Source organism: Onychomys torridus, chromosome 7 (assembly GCF_903995425.1).
Source record: "Onychomys torridus chromosome 7, mOncTor1.1, whole genome shotgun sequence".
Lineage (NCBI taxonomy): Eukaryota > Metazoa > Chordata > Mammalia > Rodentia > Cricetidae > Onychomys > Onychomys torridus.
Window position 1 is genome coordinate 88,592,772 of NC_050449.1, and position 20,884 is coordinate 88,613,655.

General features: G+C 37.1%; 1 protein-coding gene across 2 annotated transcripts in view; it reads left to right on the forward strand.

Moving 5' to 3' along the window:
- The window catches only part of Xrn1 (5'-3' exoribonuclease 1), a 106,832-nt gene that overhangs the window by 21,061 nt on the left and 64,887 nt on the right, over window positions 1–20,884 (forward strand). The window contains exons 1-11 of one of the 2 annotated variants that reach the window (XM_036192591.1): window positions 1,633–1,650; window positions 2,695–2,782; window positions 2,867–3,035; window positions 3,895–3,962; window positions 4,306–4,443; window positions 7,275–7,341; window positions 7,616–7,721; window positions 9,855–9,944; window positions 12,623–12,779; window positions 15,282–15,401; window positions 19,265–19,434. In XM_036192591.1, coding sequence (XP_036048484.1) covers window positions 2,744–2,782; window positions 2,867–3,035; window positions 3,895–3,962; window positions 4,306–4,443; window positions 7,275–7,341; window positions 7,616–7,721; window positions 9,855–9,944; window positions 12,623–12,779; window positions 15,282–15,401; window positions 19,265–19,434 — 1,124 coding nt within the window. In that variant the 5' untranslated portion in view covers window positions 1,633–1,650; window positions 2,695–2,743. Of the gene's footprint in view, window positions 1–1,632; window positions 1,651–2,694; window positions 2,783–2,866; window positions 3,036–3,894; window positions 3,963–4,305; window positions 4,444–7,274; window positions 7,342–7,615; window positions 7,722–9,854; window positions 9,945–12,622; window positions 12,780–15,281; window positions 15,402–19,264; window positions 19,435–20,884 lie in introns of those variants that run through there. The other variant, XM_036192590.1, reaches the window with a different exon arrangement.

Consider the following 20,884-nt stretch of genomic DNA (forward strand, 5'->3'; position numbering starts at 1 on the left):
AAATCAGGTGCTGGGAGAAGGAACAAAGCTGAAGCATGGCTAGTAGTCTCTTAGAGATGGGCTCTGCAGATAGTTTAATTCATGGTGCCTGCTTGCTGTGGTCCAGGTCGTCCTCCTCTTTATTGCCTATGCATTAGATATCTGTAGTACCCAAGGAAACTCTGTCAGATCTAATCTCAGAAAGCTTACCCCTATGTTTTAGTCTAAAAGTTTTATAGAGGGTTCGTTTTGCTGTTTGGAGCTTTGGTTATTTTTGCAGTGCTGAGCTTGAACCCAGTAGTAAGCACTCTGCTGCTGAGTTATGCTCCACTCTGAGTTACATAGTTTTAGCATACATAGTTTAATCATTTATCCATTTTGAATTAGTATTTGTGTATGAGGTAAAAAATCTAACTCCATTCTTTATATGTAGGAACTCAATTTTCCCATCACTGTCTGTTGAGAAAATTGTCCTTTCCCTATTGAAAGTCTTGGTTTCTTGTTGAAAATCATTTGCTCATGTATGCAAAGTTTTATTTCTTGTGTTTCGATTTTATTTCTTAGTCATATCTACCTGTTTTTATACCATTACTGGCTTATTCATGTAGATTTTAATGTAGTTAACTTTGAAATCAAGAAGAATGAAACCCCAATTTTATTCTTTTTTTTTTTTTTTTTTAAGAGTTATTTATTTACTTTGTATATAGTGAGTGTTCTGCCTGCAGGCCAGAAGAGGGCACCAGATCTCATTACAGATGGTTGTGAGCCACTATGTGGTTGCTGGGAATTGAACTCTGGACCTCTGGAAGAACAACCAGTGCTCTTAACCTCTGAGCCACCAACTTTATTCTTTTTTCAAGATTATTTTGTATGTTTAGGGTCTCTTGGAAGCATGGTATTTTACTTATTTTTTTTAATGATAGATTTTCCTATTTTGGTGATTTAAGTGATAGATTTTCCTATTTTGGTGAAAAACATCATTGGGGTTTTGATAAAGGATAGCTTTAAGAAAGATCTAAGAAATCTATAGATCTTTTAAAACATCTTGATCTTAAGCCTTTTAATCCATGTGTACACATTTTCTGTCTCCTTTTAATTTCTTTAAGCAATATTTTGTAGTTTCCCTGATATATCCTTGGTTAAGTTTATTCCTAAGTATTTAACTCTCCTGGATGCCATTTGTATATGGAATCAAGTTTTTCAGATTTTTAAATTTTATTTTAGGTGCATGAGTGTTTTGCTTGCATGTATGTGTATATACCACATGCATGTGTGGTGCCCATCAAAGCTAGAAGAGGATTTCAGGCCCTATAACTAGAGTTAAAGATGGTTGTGAAACACCATATGAGTTCTGGGAACTGAACCCTGGTCCTCTTAACCTCTGAGCCATCTCTCCAGCTCCTGGAATAATTTTCTTAATTTCCTTTGATGGTGTGCATAAATACTACCTATTTTGACCCCTGTAGGTGTGTTGTTTATTAGCACTAATATGTTTTTATATATCCTATGGAGTTTTCTGTATGTAAAATCACACCATCTGAAAAAAGATAAAATTGTACTTATCCCGTTCCAATTTTAATTCCATTTCTTTGTCTTTCCTGCCTCATTGCCCTGGCTAGGAGTTAAAGAACAGTGTTGAATAGCTATGGTGTTTTGAATAGCTGTGGTAACGTAGGTATCCTTGTCTTATTCCTGGTCTTAGGAATAATGTTTTTACTCTATAATGTTATTATGTGTATTCATAAGTGTCCTTTGTCATATTAAGGAAATTTATCTCTATAGCTCTTTTTCTCTTTTGAGAGTATATTTTACAATGTGTGTGTGTGAGAGAGAGAGAGACAGAGACAGAGAGAGACAGAGAGAGAGAATGAATGTGTGTGTGCATGCACACATGCAATGCCATGACATGAGTGGAGGTCAGAGGACAGCCTGTAGTAGAAGCAGGCTCCAGAAATCAAACTCCAGGTCATCAGACCTAATGGCAAGTATCTTTGCCCAGTGAGCCTCTTGCTTGCCCACTCTCTCTAATTTCAACACAGTTTCTTCCTATAGGCCAAGCTAGCCAAATCTCTATGTAGACCAGGCTGGCCTTAAACTCATTATCCTGCTGCCTCTGCCTCCTGTGTACTTACATTTCAGGTGTTATCATGGGAGAGTGTTTAATATTGTTAAATCCTTTTTCTGTAAAATGATCCCGGAAAATTTTTCCCTTCACTCTGTTCATGTGCTGTATGATGTTGGTTTTCTTCTGTTGAACTGCCCTTGGATCCTTATCATAAATCTTGCTTATGTGTTATCTATTTAAATATGTTACTATCCCCCTAATATTCTTTTTTATAGCTAAACTTGAAATATAGGCCAATATAGCCTCCCATCCAATGCAAGAGATAATCTACATTGCATAAATTTAAAAATGCACGTCCACCCTCACACTCTAACTAACTTGTGCACTTCCTACAATGACCAGTAGCCACACTAGTTTCTTATCTGTATTGTGTATTTAGATCATATGAGTTCTTAAGAGCCCTTCCACCAAAAGTATAATATAAACCAATTATTTTGAACTTCATCATGTTTCACCCATTATGATGGCATTCTCATATAATTGTATATAAATTACTTGCTTTAAATATAAGAATTAACTCTTAATGATAATTTTTACCTAACCATTTTTGAAGTTGGACCACTCTGTTTTGATCACTTGACTAATTGCAGGGTATGTGCACCAGAAGAAACGACATTTCACCTCCTACACTTGTCTTTAATGAGAGAGTATATTGATTATGAATTTTCAGCATTAAAAGTAAGTATTAATATAGCCATTGACTGCCTTTTTTGCATACAGAAATTTCTATAGGATTTCAGCTTATTCTTCATTTTGCCATAGGAAAAGATCACATTTAAATATGATATTGAAAAAATTATAGATGATTGGATTTTGATGGGATTTCTTGTTGGCAATGATTTTATCCCTCATCTACCTCATTTACATATTAATCATGATGCGCTGCCTCTTCTTTATGGAACATATATTGCAATCCTGCCAGAACTTGGAGGTAAGACCACTCTTTACTGCTAATTTAGTTACCAGCTCACCCTAAAGATTTCTCTCTATTATATTATTGCATGCATGACTAAATTAGGAAAACATTGTGGGCTGCTTTTAGTCTAAGTGGTAGGCACTGGAGTTGTTATTGTCAGTGGTCACTAAAGAAACTGACCACATGTAAATAACCTCACTCATTAAATAACTAATGTCACCTCCAATTCCTTAAGAAAACCAGCAGACCTCATTACTTTCATTTCATTCTGTTCATATTTCATTGTAGAAATCCAGTTGTTCAAAGTATACGTAAAAGTATTTAATATAAATCAAAATTTTTTTCAATAAAAATGGGAAATTGGTAAACAATTCTTCTAAATTATAGGAAATTATTCCTTTCTTTTCTTTTTCTTTTTTTTTTTCTTCACACCTCCCCCTTCTTTTTCTTTTTGAGGCAAAGTCTTACCATGTATTCCCAGGTTGGCCTCAAACTCAAAATCCTCCTTCCTCAGCCTGTATAACCTAATATAACAGATACATGTGTGCCTCTACAACCAGCTATACCCCTTTCCTTGCATAAACATGTCAAATTGAATGATCCAGATATTCTGTAATACACATGGTGTTGTTACAAATATGGTTGGAAATGTGGAAGCATTATTACTATGTAACCTGGACTTTCCAATATTCTACTTCAGTGGCTAAAATATAGTAATATAAAACTTATAAGAACTAAAGCTAGTTTATAGACAGTAAGACAGAAGGTTTTCTTCATTAAAATAATTATTCAGCAGTTTGTAGAAAGAATTTTATAGAGCTATTTAGAAAATAATGCCAATTTATACTACAAGTTTAGATTTGATTCATTTTAGGTTATATTAATGAAAGTGGACATCTCAACTTAACACGGTTTGAGAAATACCTGGTGAAACTGTCAGATGTAAGTAACTACAAGGTTCTTCCCATCCTGGGGTAGCTGTGAATGTCACTAATCACTCAGGTAATACGAGAGGGGTAAAACTGTTTTGTAGCTTTGTTCTGATTGTTCATTTGGTATAATTTCACTTGAATTATTTGATTTTAATTAGTTATATTTAATTTTCAGATTTAATGATACTGTGTGTGTATATATATAAACATTATCCAAGTTAATGATACTTTTTGTGTGTGTATGTAAACATTCTCCTATTTTCTATACCCCAGAAATAGTTTCTGTTAGAAATTTAGTTTGTATTCTTTCACACATGTTTATGTCATTTTAAAATATAATTATTTTTGTTCAGTTTGATCGAGAGCACTTCAGTGAAGTTTTTGTGGACCTCAAGTGGTTTGAAAGCAAAGTTGGTAACAAGTATCTCAATGAAGCAGCAGGTGTGGCAGCCGAAGAAGCCAAGAACTGCAAGGAAAAGAGAAAATCAAAGGTGACCAGTTTCTAATGTCCCTTCTTTCTTTTCCTATTCTCTTCTTTCTTTCTTTCCTTCTTTTTTTCTTTCTTTCTTTCTTTTTCTCTTTCTTTCTTTCTTTCTCTCTCTTTTTCTTTCTTTTAACTGTAATGGTTAAACTAATATTCCTTGTTTTTCAGTTTCCTTAGGTTTCAACAGGTTGTTTTGTTTTCGTTTCTTCTTCTCTTGAGCATCTAAAATTGTTTTGGTTTCTGTCTCGCTCTGTTTCTCTCATATCATAAATATGTATTTAAGGAAAACTTAGTTTCTTATTTTCACCTCTAAGGAATAGCATTATGTTTCCTCTATCAAGAAGCCAATAAATGGGGCTGGACAGTTGGCTCAGCAATCAAGAGCACTTGCAGAAGACCCAAGTTCAGTTCCTAGCCCTCATATGGCAGCTTACAACTGTAAATCCAGTTTCAGGGGCTCCTCCATCCTCTTCTGGCCTCTGTGGATACTAGGAACACTGTGTGTGTGTGTGGTGTGTGTGTGTGGTGTGTGTGTGTGTGGTGTGTGTGTGTGTGTGTGTGTGAGAGAGAGAGAGAGAGAGAGAGAGAGAGAGAGAGAGAGAGAATCTTTTAAGAAGCCATAAGTTAACTTTTAAAATCAGTTATTTAAATTGTGTTATTTGAAAACAACAGACTATTGGATTATTTTATATTTATTTGGATCCTGTGGGGTTTTTTTATTTGTTTATTTGAGACCAGCTCTCATGTACCATAGGCTGGCCTCAATCTCCTAATCTCCTCCCTCCATCTCCTAAGTTGTGGGATTTATAAGTATGTTACATGGTTCTCTTGAACTGGTTTGTTAACTGTGAGTATTTGTACATTTCACTTTGTGACACTAGGTCAGCAGTAGACTAAGAGTAATTAATGGAACAGTGTCTAGGGGCTGGAGAGATGGCTCAGTAATTAAGAGCACTTGCTTCTCTTATAAAGAACCCAGGTTTTATTCCCACAGAAATGTAATGGCTTACATTCATCTGTAACTCCAGTTCCAAGGTATCCAGCACCCTCTTCTGGACTCCGCAGGCATCAGGCATGCATGCAGTACACTTACATATATGTACACAGAACACTCATACACACAAAATAAAAATAAATCTTTTTAAAATAGTATAATATCTAGTAAATGTTTCTGCTTAATAATGAATGATAGACTCACTTAGAATATTCTAGTGTTTACAGAAGATCTCTAATTAAACAATGTCTTGCTTGTGTTAGTTTGTAAAAGAAACCTCAACTTTTCTTCAGCCTATCCATAATGATGGTATCCTGGCTCTATTTAGGCTCATGACCAATAAGTTTTCCCCTAGGAAATGTAAATATCCTGATTTTCTCTGGCACGGTTTTTCTATTTCTTAATTTTTTTTCACATTTATGTGTGTAGTGTTTGTGTGTATTTGTATATGTGAGTGCATGTGTGCATTGGTGCATGTGGAGGCCTGAAATTGTCGTCCTCAGTTGCTCATCACTTTCTGAAGCAGGTGACCACAACTGACCTAGTCTCACCAATTCCAGCTAGTTTGCTAGCCACTATCTCAGAGCACCCCCCGTGTCTGCCTCACAAGTGCTGGGATTATGGCAGGTGCCACAGCTGACTACCTTTCTACGTGGTGCTGGAGATGTAGCTCCAGTCCTCACATTTGCCATCAAATGCTTCATCCACCAAGCTCTCTTCAGCCTAGCATATGTGCATAGCTTAGCAGTCATCAGTTTTATTCCACTACAGGTATTTCTCCTAAGAAAACAAGCTTTGTACTAGGTGTGATGGTGCATACTTATAACTTCTACTTGAAATACAGAAGCTTCAGGATCTTTAATTTGAGGTCAGGCCTGCACCACACAGTAAGGCTCTCTCAACTAGAAAGAAAGAAGGAAGAACTTTCCAACTATGGAGGAAACCTCTTCACAAAACCTGCATGTTAGTAACTCCTAGCTCTTCTACTTTAGCTCAGTCCTTAACTTCATAAACTTCACCAGTCTTCCAGGAATATGTGAGCCTTAGTAAAAATACATGCAGGCATGGCCCATGACTGTGAAGCTGATAGAGGCCAGAGTTGTAGAAAGAAAAGCTAATGGGAGTGACTACTGGTAGCTAAGCTACCAGAAACATGAGAGGAAAGGTTACGATCATAAAAATAAAAACATGGGCGAGCATGGAAGATCCAGAGGTTAGAAGAGACTCAAGAGTGACTGGAGTCAGAGATTCAGGAAGTGCTCATTGGGGTCTAGCTGAAACAGATAGGTCGTATTAGGAGCAGCTCAAAATCTGGTGTCTTAACAATGTTAAGTTGAAAGGTTGTAAAATTATTTCATTTTTGTTTGTATTGTAATAGATAAACTAAATACTCTTGGTCTTGGTACATATAATTAAATATGCTTTTACATTAGTGAGAATCATTTATTATATATCAGTTCTATATAATAAAATATATGATTTTAGAAAACAATTGATAACCAAAAAGACATACAGTTTCAAGGTGTTTTGTTTTGTTTTGTTTCCAAGGTTTTTTTGAGACAGGGTTTCTCTGTGTAGCTTTGGAGCCTATCCTGGAACTCACTTTGTAGACCAGGCTGGCCTTGAACTCACAGAGATCCACCTGCCTTTTCCCTCTAAGTGCTAGGACTAAAGGCGTGCTCCACCACTGCCTGGCTTAAATCTTATTTTTAAAGTAAGCTGCTATAGAGTATCCTTTAAAGATCATTTCAGTTGTATTTAGTATACTCCTAATCTCCTTTTTACATGTCTGACTTGGAAACATCTTGCTGCTGTTCATCTTATGATAATTTATAATTTTATAGGGCCAGGAAAATTCCTTAAGTTGGGCGGCTTTAGACAAAAGTGAAGGCGAAGTAGTGGCTTCCAAAGGTGAGTACACACTGTTTCTAATGTTATTTCTCTGACACAGTAGTTGTTATACTGTTCCTTTGTTAGTACTAACCCAGCAATATTAAGTTGGATAAGTTCCTATGATAGTTTATAAGTATCAATGTTGATATGCATTAGTCGCCACATCAAGTGAAAAACAATATTCATATTTATCTGGAGTTACTTGCTTAAAATACTAGTGCTACGAACAACTATCTGCAGTTGCGTGTAGCTATTGCATTTATCAGTCACATCTTTCTGGTTTTTCTCACAGATAATTTTGAAGATGAGACGGAAGATGATGATCTGTTTGAAACTGAATTTAGACAATATAAAAGAACATACTATATGACGAAGATGGGGGTTGATGTAGTATCTGAGTATGCTTTTTCTGATTGTTTTATTTTGCAGTAGAAAAAGTAGATTTTACAGTTCTTCAGAAAACAACATGATTTTAATGAAGTAGTGGAAGATATATTGGTTTCTTAAATTATGCATTTCATGATAGTAATTCTGGCATGTGTTCTATTTCTATAATAAAAATTGCTGATGAGATGAACTAGGGAGATAGCTTGGTGGGTAGAGATGGCTTAGTGGATAGCATTTGCCCCACTACTTGAGGACCCAGGTTTTCATTCCTAGCACCCGTGCAAATACCAAGGCAGGTGTGGCAACCCACCTATGGTCCTAGAGCTCAGGAGGATGTCCTGAATGTAGAAGCAGGATGTCCCCAGTGCAGTCTGGCTAGTTAGAATAGCCAAATTGGTGACTTCTGGGTTCAATAAAAGACCCTTCTCCAACATACAAGGTGGAGAGCAATTAAAGAAAATAACTAACATTGGTCTCTGGCCTCCACAAACAAGTACACATGTGCATAAGCACCCACACACAAACATATGCACTCACACACATGCAAGCATGCACATGACACATGCATAAAAATGACTTTGATTTAATTAGCAAATAGAAACATCCTTATACATATTACAAGTTATTTAAACTACTGAAAAATTAAAAGTAATCTAAATGTCCTATCAATGGACCAAGGATACAATTCAGTGGAAGGGTACTTGTCCAGATTCTGGGAGGCCCCACGTTTGATTTCTAATATCAGAAAATAATAATAATAATAAATGGCTAAGGTTCAACATGGTAGCGAGTGCCTGTAATCCCTCAGGAAGGATTCAGGAAGCAGAGTCAGAAGGATTGCCACAAGTCTGGAATCAAAAAACTTAACATAAGCAAGTTCCAGGTTAATCATGACTACATTACAATAATCTGTCTCAGAAACAACCAAATGAATTTTTTAAAAGTCTAATAAGAAGCACCATCATAGATTCAGGGCTTGTAACACTTGAGTACAGTCAAGGGGTCAAAGCACAAGGGTGAAAGTTGAAAGCCAGCTCAGCTCCATAGCAAGATCTTACCTTTAAAAAAGGAAGGCTCAATGTACCTCTTTCTCATCATCTCTCCTCTCCCCGCCTCCAGGATGTGTACACCTATTCAGTGGTGATTGCAAAAAGTTCTCCACAACTCAGATGCTTATAATCTAAAGACAGGAAGCACAATCACACATTTATAATACACACATCTATTGGTACTTTTTTTAATCGGGTGAACAAGAAAAACTAACTGGGGTAATAGTATGTGGCCAGTCTAAGCTATTTGGGAAGGTAAGCCCATAGGATCACTGGAGCCCAGAAATTCACTGGGCAAAATAGCTCGGCCTCATCTCAGCAGTGACTGAAAAGCAGCACACTGAAATGACTAGTAATTGCTAGAAGGTAATAAGAATTGTTTTCTCCATTATCCATATTTCTAGCAATTAGGAAATACTTGTTTAAAGTAAGAAAGTGTTATATATCATCTTTAAAAGCATACCTATCAAGAGAACCAACTCCTGAAAGTTGTCTCATGACCTCCATACAAGTATATGGCATGCATACACACACAAATAAATTAATAACAAGACATTTTAAAGATATAAGCATACCTACTAGAAATACAGAGATACGAAAGTTCTAAGTGATTACTTTTAGCTTTAGACTATGGTCTGTTTTGTTGTGGTGATTTGAAGATTTGTTTTCCCCAAATCTTAATAATGACATTTGGCTTTTGAGAAAGAAAACTAGAGGAACTCTAGATGAGAACATATAAGTTTCTAAAAGGTATTGTAAATGCTACCACTAGGTTTCTAAGATCTCCCGGGTTTACTCTCATTCCCACTATTTAAGATAGTGATAGTACCACTTTGTAGAAAGTTCATTAGATGGAATCTTCACAAATGTTAAAGCAAAAATAGAACAGACTGACAACTGAAGTATGCACATCAGGTTTAACTATGTTAATGGTTGGCTTTAGAAAACTAAAGCAACCTCTCATGTGACAAGATGGAATTGTAAATATTTTGGAATTTTTCTGTTTATAATTTTTAGGTATTAAGAATACAACTAAAGACATTGGCCTATCTTCAGAAAACAATGTTTTAATGAAAATGCCCCTTTCTGTTTCAGTGAGTTTCTGGCTGATCAAGCTGCTTGTTATGTTCAAGCTATTCAGTGGATCTTACACTATTACTATCATGGAGTCCAATCCTGGAGCTGGTAAAGGCATCTCATTTTATAATGGTTCCTACTAATAGAGTCTCATTTACACATCTCTTTTCCTTTTATTTCTACTTAAAAGAATTTTTCATATATGTATACAATTGAGTTTAAATACAGTCTGTTTTTAAATGACAGTATTTTAAAGACTTTCTACAAAGAAAGATATGTATAGCCCTAGCCTTTGTTAATCTAAAGTTGCACAATACTCTAGCAGTCTGAATCAACATGGGCTTGGGATATAACTTGGCACTAAAGCATTTGGATGAGATTCTTGGTTCATTCTCCAGTACCAGAGAAAAAGAGAGAAAATCATGGTTATAGTCCCATCCTCGAGCACTTATCTAGCATGGATGAAGTCTGGGCTTTGTTTCCTAGTGCCACCAGGAAAGGCAAAATGAAAGAGTCTGTTAGAAACGACAATGTCTTAACTGTTTGAGTCTGATGGTAATACATGTGGGTGTTTGTAATACTCTGCACATTTTTGTACTCTTTAACAGAAATGATTTCTGAAGAGTGAACTACTTATATGTGTGGCTGAAAGAAAGGCTTTGCTTGTGTTACTAAAAATAGTAATATTCACCATTTCTCTACTGTTTCCTGTATTGGTCAGATTTTCTCATTGACAAGAATTTCTGACAGAACAACTTAAAAGAAGAGAGATAATTGTGACTCCTGGTTTCAGGCTTCATTTTATGCTCAGCCTGCTCTATTCTCTTTCAGCTATGGTGAAACAAAGTATCATGGGAGGGTGGACCTGGAGGAACAGTTAATACCTCCTTGTAACCAGAAAGTAGAGAGAAAGATAGAAGAAGGCATGGACAAGAGCCCCTAAGTGTCTCAGTGGCCCAAATCCATCTACTCCCACCTTCTAAAGTTTCCAGAACCTCCCAAATAGTACAACAGATGGGAACCGGGCTTTTCTGTGCATGAGTATTAGGGGGGTGATACTTCATATCAAATTATATCTACTCATTTACTAAAACAGAAAAATAACATCCACATGTAGCAGCTCGTATCTGTAATCCCACCACTTGGGAGGCAGAGGCAGGAGGATAACCACAAGTTCAAGGTCAGCTATACTGCGTAGCAAGAACTTGCCTCAAAAAAAAAAAAAAAAGAAGGGAAGGGAGGGAGGGAGGAAGAGAGAAATTGTTCTTTAGCATTTAGCAAAGACTGTTGTGATGACAGCTCTTTCGGTTATCTTCAAAGCAATGTGGTAGACTCTCTTTAGAATATCATCAAGAAGCTCGAAACAGTGCAAAATAATGTGGTATTAGGCATTAATCCACTTGTTAGCCAGCTCTGAGAAGAAATTCTTACTTCTCAGGCCTCTCTTAAGAAAAATATAAATGTAAAGATTCTTATTTGTTATTTCTAAAGAAGGCTAAATGCCAGTAATTCTGCTTCGTTACCAAGCAATAAAATCAGGCACTGCAAAACTATATTTTCATATACTCAAAGTATATGTTTTCTACTTGCTATGGATGAAATTAAAACTTAGAAAACTTAAGTAATCATCCCAAGATTGTGCAAAAGTCAAGTCAAGCCTATCTGTTTACAAGGTCAATATATTGTACACTATTCTATATGCCATTCTGCCTTCTAAACTTTCCTGTCCATTAGAGCTATATGTCATAACTACAGAATGTGAAAGTCTCTCAGGCAAGTAAGTTGGCTAAGCAGGCGACGGCACTTCCCACCAAGCCTGACAACCTGAGTTCAGTCACTGGGGCCCACCTGATAAAGAGAGCTGACTCCCACAAGTTGTCCTCTGACCTCCACATACTTGCACATCCCCATACACAAATAAAATTTAAAAACCATTTTTGGTATCCCTCTTTTCTCTTCCTTTCTCTATATCCCAAGTCTCTGTCTTCCTGTGTCATATTGAAATGTTTTAATTTTATCTTCAAAGCCTTATTAAAACATGTCTGTAGTTAAAGAAGGGAAGATATTATAAACAATTGTGTATGGTTGATTTGTGATTTAATCTCTATCCCAAATGCAGTGATGTGTACACTGATTGAAAAATAAAACATTCTTAGAGCTGACTGATGGCTGTATGAGCCCACAGCCACTGTCCTTCAGGGGCTGGTTTACTAGGTGTCCAGCCCTTTGCTTAGAGGGTTCAGGTTCAAATGACTAGACTGAAGGTTCTAACCACCTCATTACTGTCCAGTACATTGAATTGTGATCCACATCTGGGACTTAAAAAGAAACATCCCCAATACCACCATGCACATTTAAGAAAGTGGTGATTTGGTGGCCAGTCTTGGTTTCCTAGGTGAAGAAACCCCTGTCTCTTAAGTACACACGCACATATAAATATTTATTGCAGCCGGGCAGTGGTGACGCACACCTTTAATCCCAGCACTTGGGAGGCAGAGGCAGGTGGATCTCTGTGAGGTTGAGGCCAGCCTTGGCTACAGAGTGAGTTCCAGAAAAGGCACAAAGCTACACAAAGAAACCCTGTCTCAAAACATAAATATTTATTTATTTATTGCTATCATGTGATCTAAGCTTTACAAAGGTGCTAATTTCTTATATTCAAGTGATAGAATTATGGATGATATATCTTTAATTATGCCTATATATTAGTAAATAAATGTAGGCAAATGTTTGATATTGGCCATTTTGTATAAGGTTTATAGTTTCAAACTCACTTTCTTTCATAGGTATTATCCCTATCATTATGCACCCTTCCTTTCTGATATCCGCAACATCAGTGCCCTTACAATCCGCTTTGAGCTGGGGAAACCCTTTAAGCCATTTGAGCAGCTTCTTGCTGTCCTTCCGTCAGCTAGCAAGAATTTGCTCCCTACATGCTACCAGGTAAGCTTTGGAATTGAATGATTTTTCTTAATATTCTTTTTTATAAGGTTTTATTTTTATATTATATGTATGGGTGTTTTGCCTGCATGTATGTATATCTACTTACCTCATGTACCCTTAGTCCCCACAGAAGACAGATAAGGACATTGGATTTCCTGGAACTGGAGTTATGTACAGTTGTGAGCTTCCATGTAGATGCTGGGAAGACGTTAGTGTTTTTAACCACTGAACCACCTCTCCAATCCCTTATATAATTTTTTTTATATTTAATTCTTCGTATAAGCCTGGAAACACTGCCGCCAAATTAATTTAATAAACAAATTTTTATCTATCTAGACAATACTCATTTCCAACTTTTTTGTTTTTTGGTTTTTTCAAGACAGGGTTTCTCTGTGTATCCCTGGCTGTCCTGGAACTCACCTTATAAACCAGGCTGGCCTTGAACTCACAGAGATGTGCCTGCCTCTGCCTCCAAAGTGCTGGGATCAAAGGCGTGCACCACCACCGCCTGGCTTTATTTTGAGTTTGAGTTAAATACAACGTTACATTTTTAGCAACTCTTTCACAAGTAATTCCTTCACTTTTATTTACTTTTTTTAATGGAAACTCTATAAACTTTCAGTACCTAGTTTCTTCATTTTCATCACTTTAAGCACATCTTTATTTCTACACTGAAGAAATTCACCTAAAACGGGTAAACTCAGATGCCATCTTCTTTTCTACATATCTGAAGATTAAATCCTGTTTTCTGTCATCTTCTCCTATTAGAATGAGGGCCATTCTAATGAGCTGTTATCTTGACACTAATATCACCTCAGGAAATATTTTGATTTTTAAGCATTCCATCTATCAAATTGAAGGACTTTTCTCTTACTAACATTGTTCTTTTTTGTTTTTTGTTTTTTGGTTGTTGTTTTTTTTTTTTTTTTGAGACAGGGTTTCTCTGTGAAACAGTCCTGGCTATCCTGGAACTCACTCTGTAGACCAGGATAGCCTCGAACTCACAAAGATCTGCCTGGCTCAGTGTTGGGATTAAAGGTGTGCGCCACCACCGCCTGGCAACATATTTCATTTAACAAGAGGAAGACAGGGTCTCTAAAGTCACACTAAGCATACTAAGCAGGTTATAAAAATAATTTAGTTTTTCTAGGTCTATGTCTTTACCTCTCATTCTGTGTCTGGTCTCACAACTTGGAGTAGATGCACACACATAAGCCATTGCTCTTTTAACATTGTCATGGTCCCTTCTGCCTCTTCCTGAGCCCTGTCCTATACTCCATCCTGGCCTCAGCCTCCCTTTCTTAAATATCTTTGATGTCTGATTTTGTTTTTTCCTTCAGCTATATTAACTCTGATAAACTACCACAGTTAGCCAATGTTATAATCACATTTGTGTTATTTGTTTAGTGTTCATGCAATAGCAATTAAATTTTAGATTATTACTTTAGAAATACGCTTTTTAATTTTATAATTTTCCCTTTACATTTCCTAATGTTTTTTTTTGCATAAGACATTGGTATGTTTTCTTTGTCTACCTCTTTTATAAAATATAATAAAATTCTGCCTTATCAGACTGTTATTAATGGTATTGTGGGTCTTGGATTTTACTTTGTTTCTTTTTAGATTATCTTTGATGCTAGTAATTGTATTACTAGAATCAACTGATTAGGGCATGGAAATAAATTATTAATTGAGGCTGAAATGAACTCTTAGAAATATGTGAAAAAAACTGAACTTGTAAGTAAAAACAAAACAAAAAAAAACCAGAATTTAGGTGGCAGATCTTACAGAGCGAAAAGACAGTAGAAAACTAAAAATGGGGCTGGCAAGAAGCTCAGCAAGAAAAGGTACTTGCTGCCATGCCTGGTGACTTCCATCCCCAGGATCCACATGATGCAAGGAAAGAATTGATTCCCACAGGTTGTCCTCTAACCTCCATACACAGACAGTGAACATGCACACCATAATATATGTGCACACACATGAATACATAAATGTAATAAAAGTTTCTAAGTAAAAATGACAGAATTAAAACTAATAGTAGCAGGGATGTGGTGCACACCTATAATTCCAACATTCTTGAGGCTGAGGCAGAAGGCTCTTGAGTTCAAGGCCAGCCTAGTACTTAAATTCTGTCCCAAGAGTGGGATTGAGAGAGAAAGAGAAGTAAGTCATAGTAAAAGTGATTTTGCTACATAGCTAAATTAAACAGGAAAGAAATGAGTAGCAATACAATTGAAATTCTTACAGTTTGCTGACCAAGCTGACACATGCTTATAATCCCAACACTGGGGAAACTGAGACTGGGTAGGTCTTGATTTCAAGACCAGGGAGATGCTGTCTCAGAACAAAAGGGGAAAAAAGGATTCATTGAGTTGAAAACTATGATGTACCAAATACATGGTTGTAACCTAGTAAGGTAAGGAAATGTTCTAAGTATGTTAATGAAAAGTTGTATGGATAATGTCTCTGATATCTGTTTTCCTGTTTATATTTTCACAGCATTTGATGACCAGCGAGGACTCACCAATTATAGAGTATTATCCACCTGATTTTAAAACTGACCTAAATGGGAAACAACAGGAATGGGAAGCTGTGGTATTAATACCCTTTATTGATGAGGTCAGTATATCAAATAATTACATATAAACACTTAGTCTTTAAATGTGTATGTGTGTGCATATGTGTGTGTAGGCCAAAGCTAATCTTAGGTGTCATTCCTCAGACACCATCCACTGGCCTAATAGGGGGCCTTCATTGTTTCCATCTGCCCAGCTCTTCGATTGCAAGTATACACCACCACGCCCAGCAAAAATACATGGGCAAGCCAGGGATCAAACACAGATCTGAATGTTTGTTTCAGTGTCTAATCACTTTACCAACTGAGCTGTCTTCCTAGCCCCTGTCATTTGTTGCTTTAATGATTGTTGTTCTAATTGGGGTGAGATAGACTCAGAGTTCTTTCAATTTGTATTTCCCTGATGGCTAAGAATGTTGAACATTTTTCATATATTAGCTATTTGTATTTATTCTTTTGAGAACTGTCTGTTTAGTTCATTTGTCTACTTACTTATTCATTAAATGATTTTTTCCTTTTTTTTTCTTTTCTTTTTTTGTGGAGCTGAGAATCGAACCCAGGGCCTGCCACTGAGCCAAATCCCCAACCCCTAAATGATTTTTTTTCTACTTAATTTTTGAGGATCACTGCCGGTTCTAGATATTAATCCTATCAGATGTATAGCTAGCAGAAATTTTCTTCCACTTTATAGGCTATCTCTTAACTTTTAACAGATTATTTTCTTTACTGTTAGAAACTACTTTTGTTTGGGTTATAGTTTTGGTTTTTCGAGACTGGGTTTCTCTGTGAAGCAGTCCTGGTTGTCCTGGAACTCACTTCATAGACCAGGCTGGCCACGAACTCACAGAGATCTGACTGCCTCTGCCTCCCGAGTGCTGGAGTGGTGCTCCCCACCACTTCCTGGCAACTATTAGAAATTTCTTAATTTCACCAGATCTCCTTGAATTCTTGGGATTATATCCTCTGTTCTTAGAGTCCTTTGAGAAAGTCCTTGACACCTACTGTTTGGGATATGCCTTATTCTTTTGTTTCTAAAGCCTGGGGGCATATTATTTGATGATTTATTTGAGATCACTGACTTCTTTTTTTAATGTAAGAATTCATAGTTTTCCACTTTCATATAACTCCCTTAGCTGTATACCAGAATGTTGTGCCTTCATATTCATTTGATTCTAGGAACTTTTTTTTTAAAGATTTATTTATTTATTTTATATATGTAGTGTTCTGCCTGCATCTATGCCTGCAGGCCAGAAGAGAGCACCAGATCTCATTACAGATGGCTGTGAGCTACCATGTGGTTGCTGGGAATTGAACTCAGGACCTCTGGAAGAACAGCCAGTGCTCTTAACCGCTTGGCCATCTCTCCAGCCCCTTGATTCTAGAAACTTTTAAATTTCCTCCATGATTTCTTCATTCACCCACTTCCTGCCAGTGTATATTACTCAGTTTCCATGTAGTTTCTCTTTGTTATTGATGTCTAATATTCCACTATGGTCTGATAAGATATAATGAATTATTTCAATTCACTTTTTGTGGCTTTTAAGGTAATTTCATAGTCCAGTCTTGCCTTGATTTGCTGTGTAGCTGAAAATAACTTTGAACTCTTGATCTCTAGTCTCCGCCTTCCAAGTGCTGGATTTGCTGAGTATACTACATACATACCTTCATTCTTTTGTATTTGTGAAGACTTGATTTGTGGCCAAGAATATGGTCTGTGTTAGAGAAGGTTTTATGGGATGCTCAGAATATGTATTTGGTATCTATTGTAGATAGATTCCTCATAGTTCCATTGGATCTGTGATATAATTTAAATCTGAAGTTTCTCTGTTCATTTTTGTGTGGATGAGAGTGTAGTATTAAAGGCATCATTATTATTCTATCGAGACCTGTGAGACCTTTTATGCCTGTTGGTGTTTATTTTGTGAAATTGAGAGCTGCAACATATAGTGCATGTATCTCACTTATAATGTCAACTTGATTAATTAGCCCTTAATAGATAATGGCCTTCTTATCTTTTCTGACCAATTTTGGTTAAAAGTCTACATTTTCAGATATAAGGTTAGCTACATCAGCTTTTTTCCCTTCTGTTCACTTGATAGACTGACTTGAAATACTTTGAATCTCAGTCTGTGTGTACCTTTGCCAGTGTGGTGTTTCTTGGAAACAGCAAACAGTTGAATCCTGGTTTTTGGTCCAGTTACCTATAGTCTGCGTTCTCTCTCTGTCTCTCTGTCTTTTGTCTCTGTCTCTGTCTCTGTCTCTGTCTCTCTCTCTCTCTCTCTCTCTCATTGTTTGTGTTGAGTTGAGGCCATTTACATTTAAGGTTATTACTGAAAGAGGCTTGCTAATTTCTATATAATTTGGGGGTTTTTGTTTTTAATATGATCCAGGTTGGTTGGATCAGGGGTTTTTGTTGTTGTTGTTGTTGTTTTAAGATTTATTTATTTATTATAAATACAGTATTCTATCTGCATTTATGCATGCACACCAGAAGAGGGCCCCAGATCTCATTATGTCGTTGTGAGCCACCATGTGGTTGCTGGGCATTGAACTCAGGACCTCTGGAAGAGCAGTCAATGCTCTTAACCTCTGAGCCATCTCTCCATCCCCAGGGGCTTGTTTTGTTTTGTTTTTGAGGGTTTTGTTTGTTTGTTTGTTTGTTTGTTTGTTGAGACAAGGTTTCTCTGTATAGCTCTGGCCATCCAGGAACTTACTCTGTAGATCAGGATGGCCTTGAACTTACAAAGATCTGCCAGCCTCTGCCTCTCAAGTGTTGGGATTAAAGGGATGTGCTGCCACCACCTGGCTCCTTTCCTACTATTCTTTGATCTGACCTCCACACATGTGCTATGGCATCTGCATCCACATACATATACATGTGTGTACACACACACAGAGTAAATAGTTTAATTTAAAAGGGGGGGGGGGGCGCTGGAGAAATGGCTTAGCAGTGAAGAGCACTGACTGCTCTTCTAAGAGACCTGGGTTCAGTCCCAACAACCACATGGCTGCTCACAACTATCTGTAACTCCAATTTCAGGGCATGTGACACCTTCCTCTGGCCTCCATAGGCAACAGGCATGTACATAGTGCATAAACTTACATGCAGGCAAAACACCTATACACATAAAATAAGTAAGTTAAAAATAAAGAAAATAAAAACAATTATACAGTGGAGAGCAATAGAGGAAGACACAATTGATGTTAACCTTTCACACAGGCAAGCATACCTGCATGTGTGCACACCTGTCAATAAATCAGTGAATAAGTAAAAATTGAATGCCTCTTATGTTTAAATGTTCATTTCTTTCTCTGGAATTGAGAAATAATCTGGTATAATTTCTACGCTTTTAGTTTCTTATCCCATGGATTCTTCGTTTTGGTACTTTGGTCTCCTGATTGCACCACATGCCCAGCTGGGCGTACTTCATTTCAGTACATAATCTTTCTCTCAAGCTCCCTCTTTCTGTCTTTGGATTTGAGTCTGCTTCTTATCCTCTTCTCCTCTACACTGGGGCAGCTTCTAGTTCAACTTCTGATTCCAGTTTCTTCTCTCTGGACCATCTTCGTTGCTCTATGTTTTAAGTCATGCTGGTGCCAAACTTGCTGTTGAGAATACCACTGACCTCCCCTTTTGCTTGCACACCCTCGTGCCTGTCATTCATGACATGTTCCACAGGGAGAGGTCAGAGGACAACCTGTGAAAGTTGGTTATCGCCCTCCGTCATGTGTGTCCCAGAGATTGAACTCAGGTCTTCAGATAGCAAGTGCCCTTATCTTCTGGGCCACCTCATCAGCCCAAGATCTTACTTTTTAAGAGCCTGGTATTATACAAAGGGGAAAATACTTTTCTGTATGTTGAGAGTATGGGAATTTTTTTTTAATCTTTTACTATTATTTACATCAGAAGCGATTGTTGGAAGCCATGGAGACATGTAATCACTCCCTCAAAAAGGAAGAGAGGAAAAGAAACCAGCACAGTGAATGTCTAATGTGCTGGTATGATAGAGACACAGAGTTCACCTACTCCTCTCCATGGCCAGAAAAGTTCCCTGCCATAGAACGGTGCTATACAAGGTAATGTTATTTGGTAATTTTCCCAATAATAAAAGAATTTCCATACACACACACACACACACACACACACACACACACAGGCTTGAGTATCTATGAGAAGAATTAATATTTTGTGACAACTGCTATCCAATAAGCTGGGAATACTAGTTCAAGTCTGTAGTCCCAGCTACTTATGAGGCTGAGGTGGAAGGATCTTGTTTGAGCCCAGGAATTCAAGAGCAGCAATATAAGAAGTCCCAGTCTCAAAACAAAATTAATTAATTAGTTAATAATTAACGAGCAGCACCAGCTTCCTAACATCAAAGCACCTCTCTCCATGGGTCACGTCCTTCTCTACTTTGAGCAGACACCAATTCTCTTTCCTTCTACTACAGTTGTGTGGGTTTCTTCTGTCTAGTACATCTCTGTACTCTACCTCTAGACAATTTCTGTTTTCAATTTTGTGATTTCTGTTCTCATTGTCGATGTCTCTAGTCCCAGCATTATTTGATAAGCTATAAGTTAACCTCTTAACTATCAACTACCCAGTCAGAGATTTAAAAAAAAAAAAAAGAGAACCCCCATTTTCCTACCTTTTTTTTATTCACTTCCCATTAAAACGCCATCCCTATTTTTTCTCTGTTCTTGCTGTCCTGAAAATCATGGATGTGAATGACAACTGAGTGAATAGCTCTCAGTGGTGGTATTTCTTTTTGTAAAAGTATAAAGAAAAATAGACTGTGAAATGTTAATCTTTTAGAACATGAAATATAGATTTACATTATGCTTTATATTTCCCTTTTTGTCCATGTATGAGTCTCAGTCATCCTGCTCCTTATTTATTTGTTTGTTTGTTTGTTTGATCGTTTATTCATTCATTCATTTATCTATCTATCTATTTTTGAGATAGGTACTCCACTGAACCTGGAACTCACTAATTGGGCTAGACTGGCTGGCCGGCAGGTGCAGGACTCCTCCTGTCTCTGCCTCCCCAACACTGGCATGCTGCCACACTAGCCTTTTTCAGAGGATGCTGGGGATTGCACTCAACTCCTTAAGCTTGGGAGGCAAGCAATTTACTACCTGAGCCATCTCCTTCCTCCTCAGTGGTTGGTTGGTTGTATTTGTTTGTTTAGAGACAGAGTTTCTCTGTGTAACCTTGGCTGTCCTGGAACTCACTTTGTAAATTCAGTTTGCCTCAGACTCTCAGAGATCCACCTGCCTCTGCCTCTGCCTCTGCCTCTGCCTCTGGAGTGGTTGGATTAAAGGCATGCATCACCACCAACAGTCCCCTCAATTTTTAAATAAATAAATAAATAAATAAATAAATTATATGTAGCTTGTGTTAAATTAGTGGATTAAAAACCTTTAGTTAGGAATCTACAGACATAACTGTGTCTAGACTAGTAACAACAGAGAAGCTGGATTGCTCTGAATTTGTTTTGTTTGCTTCATTTTCAGTTTTTTGTTT